The sequence below is a fragment of the Protopterus annectens genome, chromosome 2.part1, assembly GCF_019279795.1.
Source record: "Protopterus annectens isolate FY-2018-M chromosome 2.part1, PAN1.0, whole genome shotgun sequence".
NCBI lineage: Eukaryota > Metazoa > Chordata > Ceratodontiformes > Protopteridae > Protopterus > Protopterus annectens.
The window spans coordinates 321,893,106-321,906,959 of record NC_056729.1 but is presented as its reverse complement, the minus strand read 5'-3'; the positions used below and the strand labels follow the sequence as shown (position 1 = coordinate 321,906,959).

The following is a 13,854-nucleotide window of genomic DNA, read 5'->3' as shown; positions in this document are numbered from 1 at the left end:
ATAAGGATCTTTATGTACCTTTGGCAGACCATTGAAAGAGGGAAGTAGTGGCTTCTCTACCGAAAAATATTGAAAAAGGTCCTTAGTCATTAGACCCATAGTCAAACATTCACTCGGAGTCCAACATCTCATTTGATAAATATGTGTGATCTCCAGGTTCAAATGGCCTGGTTCCACATTTTCTTTAAAGTCCTGATGTGTGGATCGTTGAATGATCATTTCCTCTTCCCCTTCATATAATGTTGTTCTGTCATGTTTCCTTGATTCTGCTGTTTCTTCCGATATGGTAGGGGGAGGTCGAAAAAACCTGGTCAGAAATTATTTTTATGTATTGTTATGTATTCTTGTATTTTTGCTTGTATTGTTAACTATATGTCATAATAGTTGTATGAATATATGTATTTTCTATGCGTGTTTTTTATATACAATTTCACTTTAGTACTTGTACAGGCCATTTGAACCTGGTTTGGAACATTTCTAACAGAACATTGAATAGGTATGAACTTAATGTATTGAATAAAGGTTTAGCATTTAATCTGATGTTGTTAATCTTCTTCCCATTCATCACTGATGGGTTCGGTTCTGAGCCCCTCGAAACCATATTGGCTTAATACCAAGCTCATGTACACCAAAAAACTCTTGAGCTAAGCTGCTACCCACAATGCCCTTCTCCCTACCTCAGATCTTGTTTGCCGCGTAGCCATATAGCAGCGTTTCACAGAGCTCTCCAGCTAAATGTTCTATTTTATTGATAACTATGTATTTTTGAACCTTTTTTCCTAATCTCACTCTTTTACCCTTATTTTATCTAACTAGCTCTACCTATTGGGTATTTCTTATACCATCATTGGTACACCCTCTACTTGCCCTTGTGGTATCGCTTGATACCATCCTTGGTATCTTCTTTCTGTTTCTTCCTTCTTTCTTTTTAGGTACTAGTAGTGTGTGTATTTTGTGTGTATGGAAATGTCTGACAAAAAAGGGACATCGGGGTTTAAACATTGCACCTCTTGCAATGGTAAACTCCCTAACAGCGACTCGCATGACAACTGTGTTTATTGTCTGGGCATTTCTCACCTCTCTGTTAAACCTCCTTGCCAGATTTGTCTAAGTTTTAGTCAGCGGATGCTGAACGAAAGGAAAAACAAACTGAATTTGAAAGGCCTTTTAGTTTCTCCTTTCTCAGAGGCCCTGTGTCGGAGGTCTCAACCCCTCCAGTGAAGTACAAGAAACATCCCCATTCAGATCCCTCTTCACAGGCTGGTGATAAGGGCAAGTCTCACAAACATAAGGCCCACAAATCTTCATCGGAGCATAGGATTGCTTCATTGGCTACGACTACTGTGTCTGTTCCGAGCTCTGCTCCAATTGCCACTTTGACCAAAGTCATGGACATTATAGAATTTTCGACGTCAGCGCCACCTTCGGCACTGACCCTGCCTTCCATGTCAGCTACGGCTCCGACCTTACCTTCCACAACAGCTACGGCACCAACTTCACCTTTTACCGCACTGAAAGCAGTTTCGACCCATGCAATAACATTGACTTCGTGTGCCTCCGAGTCCTTTTTCTACGCCACCGATTCCCTTACTATCTGTCTCCAAATTAGAGACTACTGTGCCAATAGTTCAAACACTACGTACCCGATACTCACCTTCATTGGATCCATTCCTAGGTCAGACATACAGTCCCTTTCTGGACTGACCTGTCTTCCCTTTAGGAGTGTCCACGAGGTCCACCAGGAGTCTTTGCGAATTCGATGTGGTGTGCCTGTTGGATCAGCTATTGACAGCAAGAGGGATAACAAATGTTACTAAGACTCACCCCTTTAGGGTTTGGGTCTATCTCTCCCAGGACTCCGACGTATACTACTCCTTTAGAACCGTCAGTTCCGAAGCCCATTGCTCCGATGTCCTTTGTGGAAACCTGTTCCTCGGTGCCAACAGTGACTCTCACTGAGGCTTTGAGGCCACCCCTTTGGGTTTCAGTTCCATCAGAACCATCCCTTCCTCAGACTTATGGTTGGGGAGTGGAATCCTCAGTCCTGAGCATGGTTCCGAGTGTTTTATTGGTTCCATCCTTGAATCTGGGGATGATGTCTGCCCCGATCTTGCTTGAGGCTCCATCCCCGAGACCAGGTCTGACGGAGCAGTGTGTGACCCCGGTTCCAAGGTTGTCCTACTTGGTTCTGGGCTCCCATTCCTCTTCGGGTGGGCCTGCTTTCTGGGTGATGGAGAGGGTGCTTCCTTCAGGAAGCACTTCTCTGACGTTGGAACTTCACCCTGCCCCCTCTGAGCTACAGCTACCATGGGCCACCTCCCCAGGATACTGAGAGCAGAAGCCTCAGGAAACCCCACTTCAGGGTACGCATTCTTCTGTGTCTTCCTCAGATATCCCCACTAAGGAACCTCCTCAGAAGAAGGCATATAAGAGGAAACACATTGATTCTCCTGAAGAGTCTTTGACAGAGGATATGGACTGCAATGATGGGGAGAGGTCCCCATGGTCACCCCCTGACGATGTCTCCTTCAGAGACATCCTGGAAATATTGAAACAGAGGGGTGGCTGGAAGCCCTCTAACCCTTCCTCGGAGGAGTCCGTCTTCCTACAGGCTTTTCGCTGTCGGCTTTCTACCTCTTGGGTGACCCCACCTGCCGACGAGTTAGTCCAGCTCATCATGCAGCATGGGTGTCAGAACCCGGACTCTATTGAGGCCATTCCCCAGAGACCAGATAAGATTCTTTCCCCGCAGGGGAGCACCCCCACTGGTCCAGAGGCTTGCCAGTTGATGCTATGGTGGTGGTGGTGGCCACTAAAAAGGATTTAGCGGAAGAAAGTCCTACTGTTCACCTGCCCAACAGAGAGTTCCAGGCTGTGGACATACTGGGGAAGCGAGTTTTTGCTTCAGCGACCTTTGCTGTCAGGTCTCTGAACTACTTGACACATTTCACGAGACTCTAAAGAGACTTGATTACCGAACTTTCTGGAACCCTCACAGGTCAGGTTTCTGATGGGGCACGAGACAAGGTTGCCTCTCAACTTGCCACCCTTGAATCTATCTCCAATTCGTCCAAGAGGTTGCTCTCCCACGCAACCGAAGGGGCGGCTAGAGCTGCGGGTGCAGGCATAGTCATGAGCCATCATGCCCGGATGTGCATCTGTGACCTCACGCACTCCTTCAAGTCCTCCCTTTTGTACAGCCCTATTGAACCATCTTCCTTATTTGGTTCTAAAGTAAAGGACACTGGCCAGGTGCGAGCAGGTTGGAAAGACTTTGTCTGCCATTGGCCTACGTTTTTCCGGGGACCAGAGGAGTTGGAAAATATGGTACAAGAAATCTCAAGGTCCTTTCCATAATGCATGTGGCAAGGATTCCCCTAGAGGCAGAGGGGGTTCCAAAGGTGGAAGATGCCCTGTTAGGGGCAGAGGGGGTCCGCGAAACCAAGACTCCAGGAATTCTTTCTCTGGGCAGTCTTATTGATGCTCCTGAAGAGTTGCACGATTGCTTTCCTCTGGAAGCAGTCGGGGCTCATTTTTCTCTGCACTAAACTGCCTGGTGCTTTATTAGAAAAGATCATTGGGTGCAGAGACTTATCTCCAGAGACTACTGCATCCCTCTAACCTCCCATCCAAAACCTACAAAGAACCTTCCCAATGTTCCACCCAATCAAAGGGAAGAAGCGGCTTCAGAGATAAGAAAGCTGTGTCATAAAAGAGTCATCCAACCAGTCCCTCCAGACCAATGCGGATCCGGTTTTTACTCAGGATTCTTTTTGGTGCCAAAAAAGACCGGGGACTGGAGACCCATTCTGGATCTCACCCATTTAAACAAATCAGTGGTTCAAACCAAATTCTGCATGGTCACTATTCAATCCATTCTCCCTTTTTTTATGGGAGGATGTTTGGATGTGCTCGATAGACCTCCGGAATGCATATTACTACATCAAAATGGACAAATGCTCCAGGAGTCTTCATCACTTCCAGCTATGAGCCAATCATTACCAGTTCTGAGCCCTGCCATTCGGTCTCTCGATGGCCCCCAGAGTGTTCATGATATGTCTAACAGTGGTGACAGCACATCTGAGACTTCAAGAATTCCAGGTGTTTCCATATTTAGACGATTGGCTCCTTTCCGCCCCCTCCAAGCATCTTCTGACCATGGCCTTCCATTACACACTCTCACTGGCAGAGTCCTTCGGCATCACCGTACATTGGGAGAAATCCAACTTACAAACTACCCAACAGCTGGAATTTATAGGGGCAGTTTTCAATACTCAAACATGCCTGGAATCTCTACCGCCTCACAGGCTTCAGAGGTTAAGATTGCAAGTACGGGTGATAATCCGTCAAAGAAAGGTGTCAGCAAGAGATGTTCTCCAGGCTCTGGGGTCCATCGCTGCAGCCATTCTGATAGTTCCTCTGGTGAGATTACACATGACACTGTTACAATGGCTCCTACTGTCCCAATGGTTGGCAAATCTTCACCCCCTAAACTCGCAGATCCTCATTACCAACTCTTGCAAGCAAGATCTCCTCTGGTGGATGAGGCCAGATGCAGAACTTTGGAGTCGCCCGTTTCAGACTCCTCAACCCAATGCCACGGTGACCACAGATGCTTCTCTGATAGGGTGGGGGGGGGCCATTTTCAGGGAAATACAGTCCAAGGCACATGGTCAAGCTTAGAGGCCAACCTGCATATGAATGTTCTGGAGTTAAGAGTGGTGCTGTTGGCATTGCAGGTATTGCGTCTGCTCTTTCTGTCAGGAACAATTGCGATTCAGTCAGACAATATGCCAGTAATCTGGTACATAAACAAACAAGGTGGAACCAAATCCTACCCCTTGTGTCGAGAGGCCATGAGAATTTGGCACTGGGCGATAGCTTCTAACCACTTTCTTATAGCAACACATATCCCGGGGAGTTCCAATGTGATTGCGGACAGGCTGAGCAGACGCATCCTCCTTCCACAGGAGTCGTCTCTCAATCCAAAGGTGACGGCAGAAATTTCTAGCCGTAGGGGCCAGCCTTGCTGCAATCTCTTCGCCTCCCCTTCGAACAACAAATGCAGCAGCTTTTTTGCCCTCTTTCCCCCAGAGGGGGAGTCCCCGAGAGATGCTCTGACTCACGATTGGCCCACGGGTCTCCTCTACGTTTATCCTTCAATTCCCTTGATACCCCTATTTTTAAAGAAAGCAATTCGGTTGAGATGCAAGGTGATCCTCATTGCCCCAGTCTGGCCTTGTCAAGTGTGGTTCCCCTTCTTCCAGCCTCACCTGTTACAACCTCCATGTATCCTGGGCACTTGTCCAGATTAATTTCTCACCCTCAAGGGTTGACTCTCCCAAATCTGCCCACTCTCAAGCTGACAGCTTGGTCTCTCCACTTCCATTAGTCACCAGGCAGGAAACCCTTTCTTCATCTATTCGCAGTATCATTCTGGCCTCCCATAATCCATCCACCAGAAAACTTCAGAGATAAATGGAAAAGGTTTGCTCTTTGGTATAAAGAACGGATGCTAGATCCCTTCTCAGCTCCGGTCTCTGTTATACTTCAGTACCTTTCTGAGTTTTTTGAGAAGGGAGCATCAGCTTCTACCATATGAGTCCATTTAGCAGCTATTTCTAACTTTCATAACGGATTAGAGGGCACTCCACGTATCTCCACCCGCCTATGCAAGACCTTTCTCAAAGGAGTGTTTCATAGCAGACCTCCAATCAGGCATCCATTAGAGGCATGGAATCTCTCCCTAGTACTAGTCTCTTTACCCCCTTTTGAATCTGCTGCAAAATGTGATCTCAAATTCCTGTCATGGAAATCTTTATTTCTGGTAGCTGTCACATCAGCTAGATGGATATCAGAATTACGAGCCTTATGCGTCAATAGACCATACTTAACTTTCCATAAAGACAGAGTATCACTACGTACTAATCCATCATTTCTCCCCAGAGTGATTTTTGATGTCTCTGTGAACCAATCCATTGAACTCCCAGTGTTTTTCCCAAACTATTCCAATAAAGGAGAATACTGTCTACATTCATTGGACGTACATAGGCAACTACGTTTTTACTTAGACAGGACTAAATCTATCCGCAAGTCAGATCAACTTTTCATTTCCTTCTCTGGTCCAAAAATGGGATATGCTGTATCAAAAATCACTTTATCAAAGGGCTCAGAGATTGTATTGCTTTTTCATATTCATGTACAAATGAGCCTAAACCTCACAATATCAAAGCACATTCAACTAGAGCTATAGCAACTTATGTTGCTTTTCATTCCAGAGCTTCTATGGACATTTGAGCAGCAGCCATTTGGGCTAAACCTCACACTTTCATCAAACATTACAAGTTGGATATGGTCTCCGAGGGAAGAGCAGCCTTTGGCTCAATGGTGCTCAGGAATATTCTTCCATAAGGGCCACCCAGGTAGCTTGGGATTCTGTCCCATCAGTGATGAATGGGAAGAAGATTAACATCAGATAAAGAAGTTATGTCTTACCATAACGTTCCAGGTTTCTCAGGTAACTTGGGATTCTGTCCCATCAGTGATGAATGGGAAGAAGATTAACAACATGAGATAAAGAAGTTATGTCTTACCATAACGTTCCATATGTGTTTTTGATCTTCTTCCATTCATCACATCCCACCCTCCATCCCCCACCAAAGGCTCCTGGTGAATCTCATGGGTCCTTGTGGTGTTTTCAGGGTTTTTGCACAGAAATGGCCTCTGCTTTACTTCTATATGTCTTATGCAAACTTGATCTGATGTAACAGGGAGAAGAGCTTTGTGGGTAGCAGCTTAGCTCGAGAGTTTTTGGTGTACGCGAGCTTGGTATTAGGCCAACACGGTTCCGAGGGGCTCGGAACCAAATCCATCAGTGATGAATGGAAGAAGATCAACAACACAAATGGAACATTACAGTAAGACATAACTTCTTTTTCCTGCTTAACAAGCAAATGTTTCTGATATATTAACAGATCTATGACTATTTACCGGGAATATAGGTTTGAAACTATTGTTTGATAAAAAATGTCTGTTTACAGCAGATATTTTTAAGAAGCCTGGTTTGTATACTCCACAGGCCCACCCTGTTCTGAAGATTTTTTCTAAATTATGTGAAGAGGAGATTTATGCATTATTAGGAGACAGAAATAGGAAAAGTGGCTTTGAAAATCTGAATATGCATGAGAGAGAAGCTTTAAAATTGCTACTGAGTGACACATAAATAGTAATTAAACTGGCAGATAAGTGTGGGTCTGTTGTAATAATGGACAGGCTCTATTATTTTAATACAATTAATAATATGCTTAGAGATTTCAACACATATGAGAAAATAGGAATGGAGATGATAGATATTTATCAAATGAGATTGTCTACTTACCATGAATGTAGATGTTTGCATGTCTTCTCTGTTGCAGTACTCTTTCCCTCCATCCTTCCACTCTGTTTCAGCCATGTGTTGGGGTTGGCATCCCTACTCTCTTTCCTCTTTTTGTAGGTCCTATCCTCTTCTAGTTTTCTCTTCCTTAACGTCCCTCTAATCATTCCCTTCTCCTCTTATCTTCTAGTTTTCTCTTCCTTCAGGTCCCTCTAACCATTCCATGCTAGGGACAGTGGGCTCATTTGGTGCTCCTGGCCTAGGGCTGAGAGTGTAGGATCCTGTCCAGAGGAGGCAAGAAAGATCTGGAAATATGGTTCCAGATGACAGCCCTTATACCTTGATATCCTGATATTGGAGGGGAGAGCATCCTGTGGGCCAAGAGGAGGGAACTGAACTTCGGTATTTAGGCTAGCCAAGGGATTCCACAGCAGGAAATCCCAAGGAATTATTACCGCAACAGTGGAGACACTCGAACTTCTTATTTAATGTTAGTAAACAACTGTACTTTCTTGTTAAATAGCAGTGTGCATATTCTTACAGCTTACAAACTACATAGTGATGAACAAACATGATTACTTCAGGTTTGAAGGTACTATAAAATGTATAGTTTTGACAAAGTTTGCTTCACATGTGCACTGAGCTGTAGACGTGTTTTGCAAAAATGTAATGGCTCTTTTGACACAAGAAATATGTTATTGAGTGGCTGTAATTATCAGAGTAAACTGAAGCTGAAGTTCATAGCTGAGGATAAACATTTATGCAAAACTCTGACTAATAACTTTTAATAAGAAACCATTGATGTTTTCCAAAGCAAACGTTGTCACATGGCCAAGAAACAGCTTAGATGCCAGACTGCATATCATGAGGCTAGTAGCAATGAAAACTGCTTAGTTTCCTGATCAGATGTGCAGTCATTTTAAGAAAATGTATTACAGAACACATTGAAAATACTGGTAGGCAGTGTCTGTGAAAGACTGCTGCATATGCCTTTTTGTGATTTTTTAAATTTCCACAGCTTTCTACCTTTGCATGACTCATCAGGATTGTATTTAGTAAATGTACCATCAGACACGGAGTAAGGCTTCATAATGCACTTCTTATTTTAGCAGCAAGTTGAAATCTTACACTCCTTGTGATGCGACATGAATTTCAAGTAAGCCAAGATGGGCCAAGGTTCATTTGCAAGGTGCTTACATGATCTTCCATGAGCTTTTAACTGTTACCTTATGGTAAAGACCAAAGACAGAAAAGTATATTTTTTAGGCTGTGTCTTGTGTTGACAGATTGAAATAATTGTGCTTTCGCAGTAGATATCATTACCATTAAGCAAAAGTAACATTAAGGATAAATATATATGCATTTGGAGTACTGTATTGTCATAAGTTTGCCAGGCTTTTTTCTTGTGATGCTGATGGCTATTTTGCTGCATAAGTCTTTCTTAACTGTCTTGTGTCTCATTCTAGGCTGTGCTTGCTGACCTGTCGACCCTGAAAGTCATGCCTCTACTTCAGATCTTCCTGTTTGTCACTGCAGCTTAATGTACTTCATGGTCACTAATGCCATATCCCCAGTGCTTCATCAGAAACGGTCAAACTATGCAAAGCATGCTTAAATCAGGAATGTAGCAATTTTGCTGTTCATCTGGATGAATCAATAAAGATTATTCTCTGCTGTATAACTTGGTTTTGTTTTATAGAAACATTAGTGTACTTACAGCGTGAAAGAAATATCTGGAAACATATTGTCATTAATACTGTAAATATATATATACACACACACACAGCTGTATATATGTGTGTGTGTGTGTGTGTGTGTGTGTATATATATATATATATATATATATATATATATATATATATATGTGTGTGTGTGTGTGTGTGTTAAGAATGAGTAAAGGAGTGCAAAGTATTTGGTTCACTTCCAAATAAAACAAAAATGCAAATAAAAAGTAGACAGACTACTGTCTTGTTTAATTTCAATAGACATTTAAAAAGGTTTATGATGTTTATGAGGTTTTATGAAGAAGTGAGACATAATTTAAGTAGACAAGGTACATTGCTTTCTAACAAAATTTGCAAATTAATTAATTCATACAGAATAACAACCTGAAGAATTTTATGTATTTATTTATTTGAATTTGTTACCTTGGCAGAGGAGTAAACACAACAGACTAATCAGTTTCATTCTCAGCCCAGAGAGATAAAAAAAAGCAGCGGTTGAAAATGCACAAGTCAGAGTGTGAATGCAGAAGGAAAGTAAAATCAATATTATTTATAATGCAGACAAAAACATATAGGTACAAATGTAAAAAAAAAAGTACCTTGGAGAATGTAGTGGAGCTGATAAGGATTGAGTTTGGGAAAAGGTTAGAGAAGAAATAAGGATTATTAAGTTATGTGTCTTGTGAAAAGGCAGATACATTTTGCCTATTTTTCAAGATGATCATTTAGCTGGGCATGAAATCTTAGATGAGAGAAAATATCTTTAATATGGGAGGGAGAAGAACAGATTCCCACTATTTGACCACAACAGTAGAACATTCAAATGAAATACTCTGCATTTCCTTAAATTTAATCGCAGTTATATTATTTAGGAATTTCATGTGCCCCTGGTGAGACAACAGATTGTGTTGGAATTTATACACATGTCCTGTGATCAACTGGCATCCTATACAGGATTTGTTTCTCAGTTTTGTACTGAGCAAGTGTTGGGACAGCCCCCTTTGCAAACTTAAACTGAATAAAGTGGGTGTTGGAAAATGAATGTGCTTTAGGTGAATATCCAGTTATTCTGTTTTTTTTTTCATGATACTGATTGTTGTCTAGGTTTAAAAGGTACGCAGCATCTAAAGTTTATATAAATTACTGATTATATCAGAGTAACCATACAGATGCAAGTAACATTGATTTATTTATTTATTTTACATTTGTTAACTGTGATAATCCGACTGAGCAAAGCCTGTTTTCAGCAGAGGTCCAGGGAGAAAAGCTGCACATACACTGAAAAGCAATATACACTAGAATAACAGTTGATAAATACTAAAGATTAACAAACAGACTGACAAGTTACACATATTTATATTTATACTTTTAAACAGTGCAGTTTAATGTGAAAGCATTATCAAATAAATGTATTTACATGTAGAAACTATAAGTGAACAATAATGAGAGGAAACAAAGTCAGGAAAGGTGGATTAAAGTACAGTAGAAGAGAAGTTTTGAAGATGTAATGACATTCAGTGTATTAATAAAATGAGGGACGAAATGATACGATGGATAAAGGCAGAATATATCATGATAAATAAAGAGAGGATATGGTCAAGCCAGTGGGTATTTTGAAAGAATACCGAAGGAAGGAGTAAGATAATGAAGGTTAAGTATATTAGAAGTGATTAGAAGCAGGTTGTGTGTGATTTGTCCTTTCTGAGTGAAAGCAGTTTGTGCTAGATGATTAAAAAAGGCTTTTCTATAGATTCTTTTATGCATTGTGAAGTAAAAGAAGAAGAAAAAACTAGAAAACTAGTTGGAATTAGCTGCATGCTCTTGTTATCAGTCTGCATTTTCCTTTATTTCTAGTGTTACCACCTGTCCCACTTTGCAATTGACAGTCCCTTTTTGGGCAGTTGTGTCCTGCAAAAAAATTGTAAAAATGGCAAATGTCCTGAGATTTTAGGACAAAATTATTTCCTATATTTTATGTAATAGTTGCATAAAACAGTTATTCTGTATCTGAAACACCTAAATGTTATAAGAAACAGAATAATCAACTAAAATGCTACAAGAATAAGCTTTTATTTAGGCAAAAAAGTGAAGTTCTGTCCTTTGTACTGGCTGTGGGTATGTTTTGGTCTGCAAAATCTGATGTTTGTACCAAACATGTCCCATTTTGGGCATTTGAAAAGGTGGCAACTCTTATTTATTTCTCTTTGGCACATTAGTTGTATACTTTCTGTGGAGCTATATGATGCCTATCTCTTTAAGTGTCTAGTGCACCTGCAGCAGTGTAACTCATGCATGCCAGAAAAAAACGTGTATTGGTGACAAAACTAGTACAACTTCTTTATGCTCAAGGAAAGACATGTAATGACAAGCAGGTTACTGCCCAAGGTCCTGATGTTTTTGATTTTATACCACTTTCATTAGGTAATTTCTTAACTAGATAAGAATGTACATTGCTGCACACTGAAATATTTTATTTCTGAATATAAAATAAATTTGTTCTGAGGTCATGTATACAATGTCCAAAGTAACAGTATGGTCTAGCATTACCACATGTGTTAGATATGTACATGTGGACATATATATCTTAAGATACATGTGTTATCCAGAACTTCAATATGTAGTCAAAATATCACTTGTTTACAGTTCTTTTAATGGAATCACATTCTCTCTCTGTCTGTCTTTGTATACACTAGGATTAACGGTAGTTGATTCTTTCATCCAACTACATAAGCTGTTGGATGGTAAGACCACATGAATATTTTTGAAAGTAATTATTCATGTCCCCTTATGATAATGTGAAATGTTGACTTGCATATTATATACTTTATGGTTTTACCTCTTTTCAGAAGTTTTCTTTTGTGACTAATTTCTTTACCATTCAGTCTTAGCTTAGGTTTTTGGAGAAGGAACTAAGATGCAGTGGAGAGCTAAGACACTGCCAATCAAAGATAGCATAATCTAGTAGTTTGTATCTGACATAATGACACAGAAAAACATATTTTTGTAAAGATCAAGATATATTGAATCAATACTGATTATACAAAAAAGAAGATATAGGTCAGAACATTGTTTATGGAAGATTTTCTAAATGGCACCGCCATGCAGATACACACACACCTGTTAGGAGTCGCCTTGCCTTTTCTGTTATTGGAAAACAGAAAGCTAGGAACTCCATACCATAATAATTAAGTGAGGTTATGTGTGCATCACCTACTGATAGATGTGAGGAGGGCTTTGCCTGTCACTTAAAGTAGTATGCTGTATATATTGGTATATTAGTGTATATATGTATGGAACTGCATGGGTGCATATGCTCACTTGTGTGCCATTTCAGTGTAACATAGATTCTGTGTGTGAGTGTGTGTATATGTATGTGTGTATTCGTACACTCAAGAAGTTTGTTTTGACAAAGTCAGTCTATGAAGGAATGTCTTATGTGTCACATATATAGATATATGTAAAGTATTTAAAAATATTAAGGCTAAGTGATAGTGAGTCACATGATCACTAAGTGAATGCCAGTCTTAAGCTTCTAACAGTAAGCAGCTCTGTATGAGTCACCTTGACAGTGTTGTTTTCTTGAAACCAATATATGACATTGTGTCAGAAGAAAAGCACTATATGACATTGTGTCATAATTGAATTATTTTTGATAAATGAAGCTGCTTTTGTGAATTGATCTGCATTTTTATAACCTAATGAGCAGACATATGGGTGGCATGTTTGATTTCTGCTTGGGCTTTCCTGCAATAAGATGAGAATATCTGTTGCCAGAGTCTGCAGTTAACCTCTCTTTCTCTCGTCTCTCACTTTTTTTTGCACATGCTGTTCAGTAACAGTTTTTTTTATCTTTCTAACTCTCACATCTTGCTCTTGCAGCATTTTTTTTTTCATTTTCATGCTCCACTGAACCACACTCATGCATTATCGCTGCACATCTTCAGTTTGTCATTTGAGATGACAGCACTGCAACCACCAATATCTCTGACATAGCAGAGGGAAACTCTCCTGCTGCTGCTGCTGTTTCTTTTGGCTTTTCCCGGTTTGGGGTCGCCACAGTGGAACTCCGGTCTGCTAATGATTAGCAGTAGATTTTTACATGCCGAGTTGCCAGCCCTGAAGCACAACCTTCAATGAAGGTACGCCCATTCACGCATGTCTCCATACAGAAGATGCTCTAGCTGAGAATCAAACAGGACAACGTCTTACTGTGAAGCGACAACGCTACCGCAGCACCACCACCGCAGTTCCAAAAACTGGAAATTATGGATTCAACATTTTGTACTGATCTTACTGCAAATACTTGCAGAAAGTCTTACAAATGCAGAACTTCCTGTCAGATATGTTTTGCAGCACTCCCTCTATCCCAGCTTAAAAACTGAACATTTTCGGTGAACACTTGCTTTTATGTTAGAAGTGTTACATTTACCCAAGGTCTGAAGACTGGATATGTGGCATGTTTTTTTTTTCTTTCATCTTGTTTTCTTTCGTATTTATAATTCTCATCCAAAACAATAACAGGACACTGTCCTATAAATAAAATGACAGTTTGAACCATTATGAGGTAAAGTCAGCAGTCAGTTTCTCTTTGCTGAAATCTTCTGATAATACAGTGGTGACAAATTTGATTAATATGGCATTTGTACAACACAGTTTGCTGAAATCTTCTGATAATACAGTGGTGACAAATTTGATTAATATGGCATTTGTACAACACAGAAACCACATGTAACATTGCAGATTATTTAGTTATGA

The 13,854-nt window shown here is 40.7% G+C and overlaps 1 protein-coding gene across 1 annotated transcript in view; it reads left to right on the top strand.

The window, feature by feature from the left end:
* Positions 1-9,056, top strand: part of TBC1D19 (TBC1 domain family member 19) — a 2,958,314-nt gene extending 2,949,258 nt beyond the window's left edge. The window contains exon 21 of the mRNA XM_044062152.1: positions 8,842-9,056. Within this exon, the coding sequence (XP_043918087.1) occupies positions 8,842-8,916 (75 nt within the window). The 3' untranslated portion in view covers positions 8,917-9,056. The remainder of the gene's footprint in view (positions 1-8,841) is intronic.
* Positions 9,057-13,854: the final 4,798 nt, after the last annotated feature.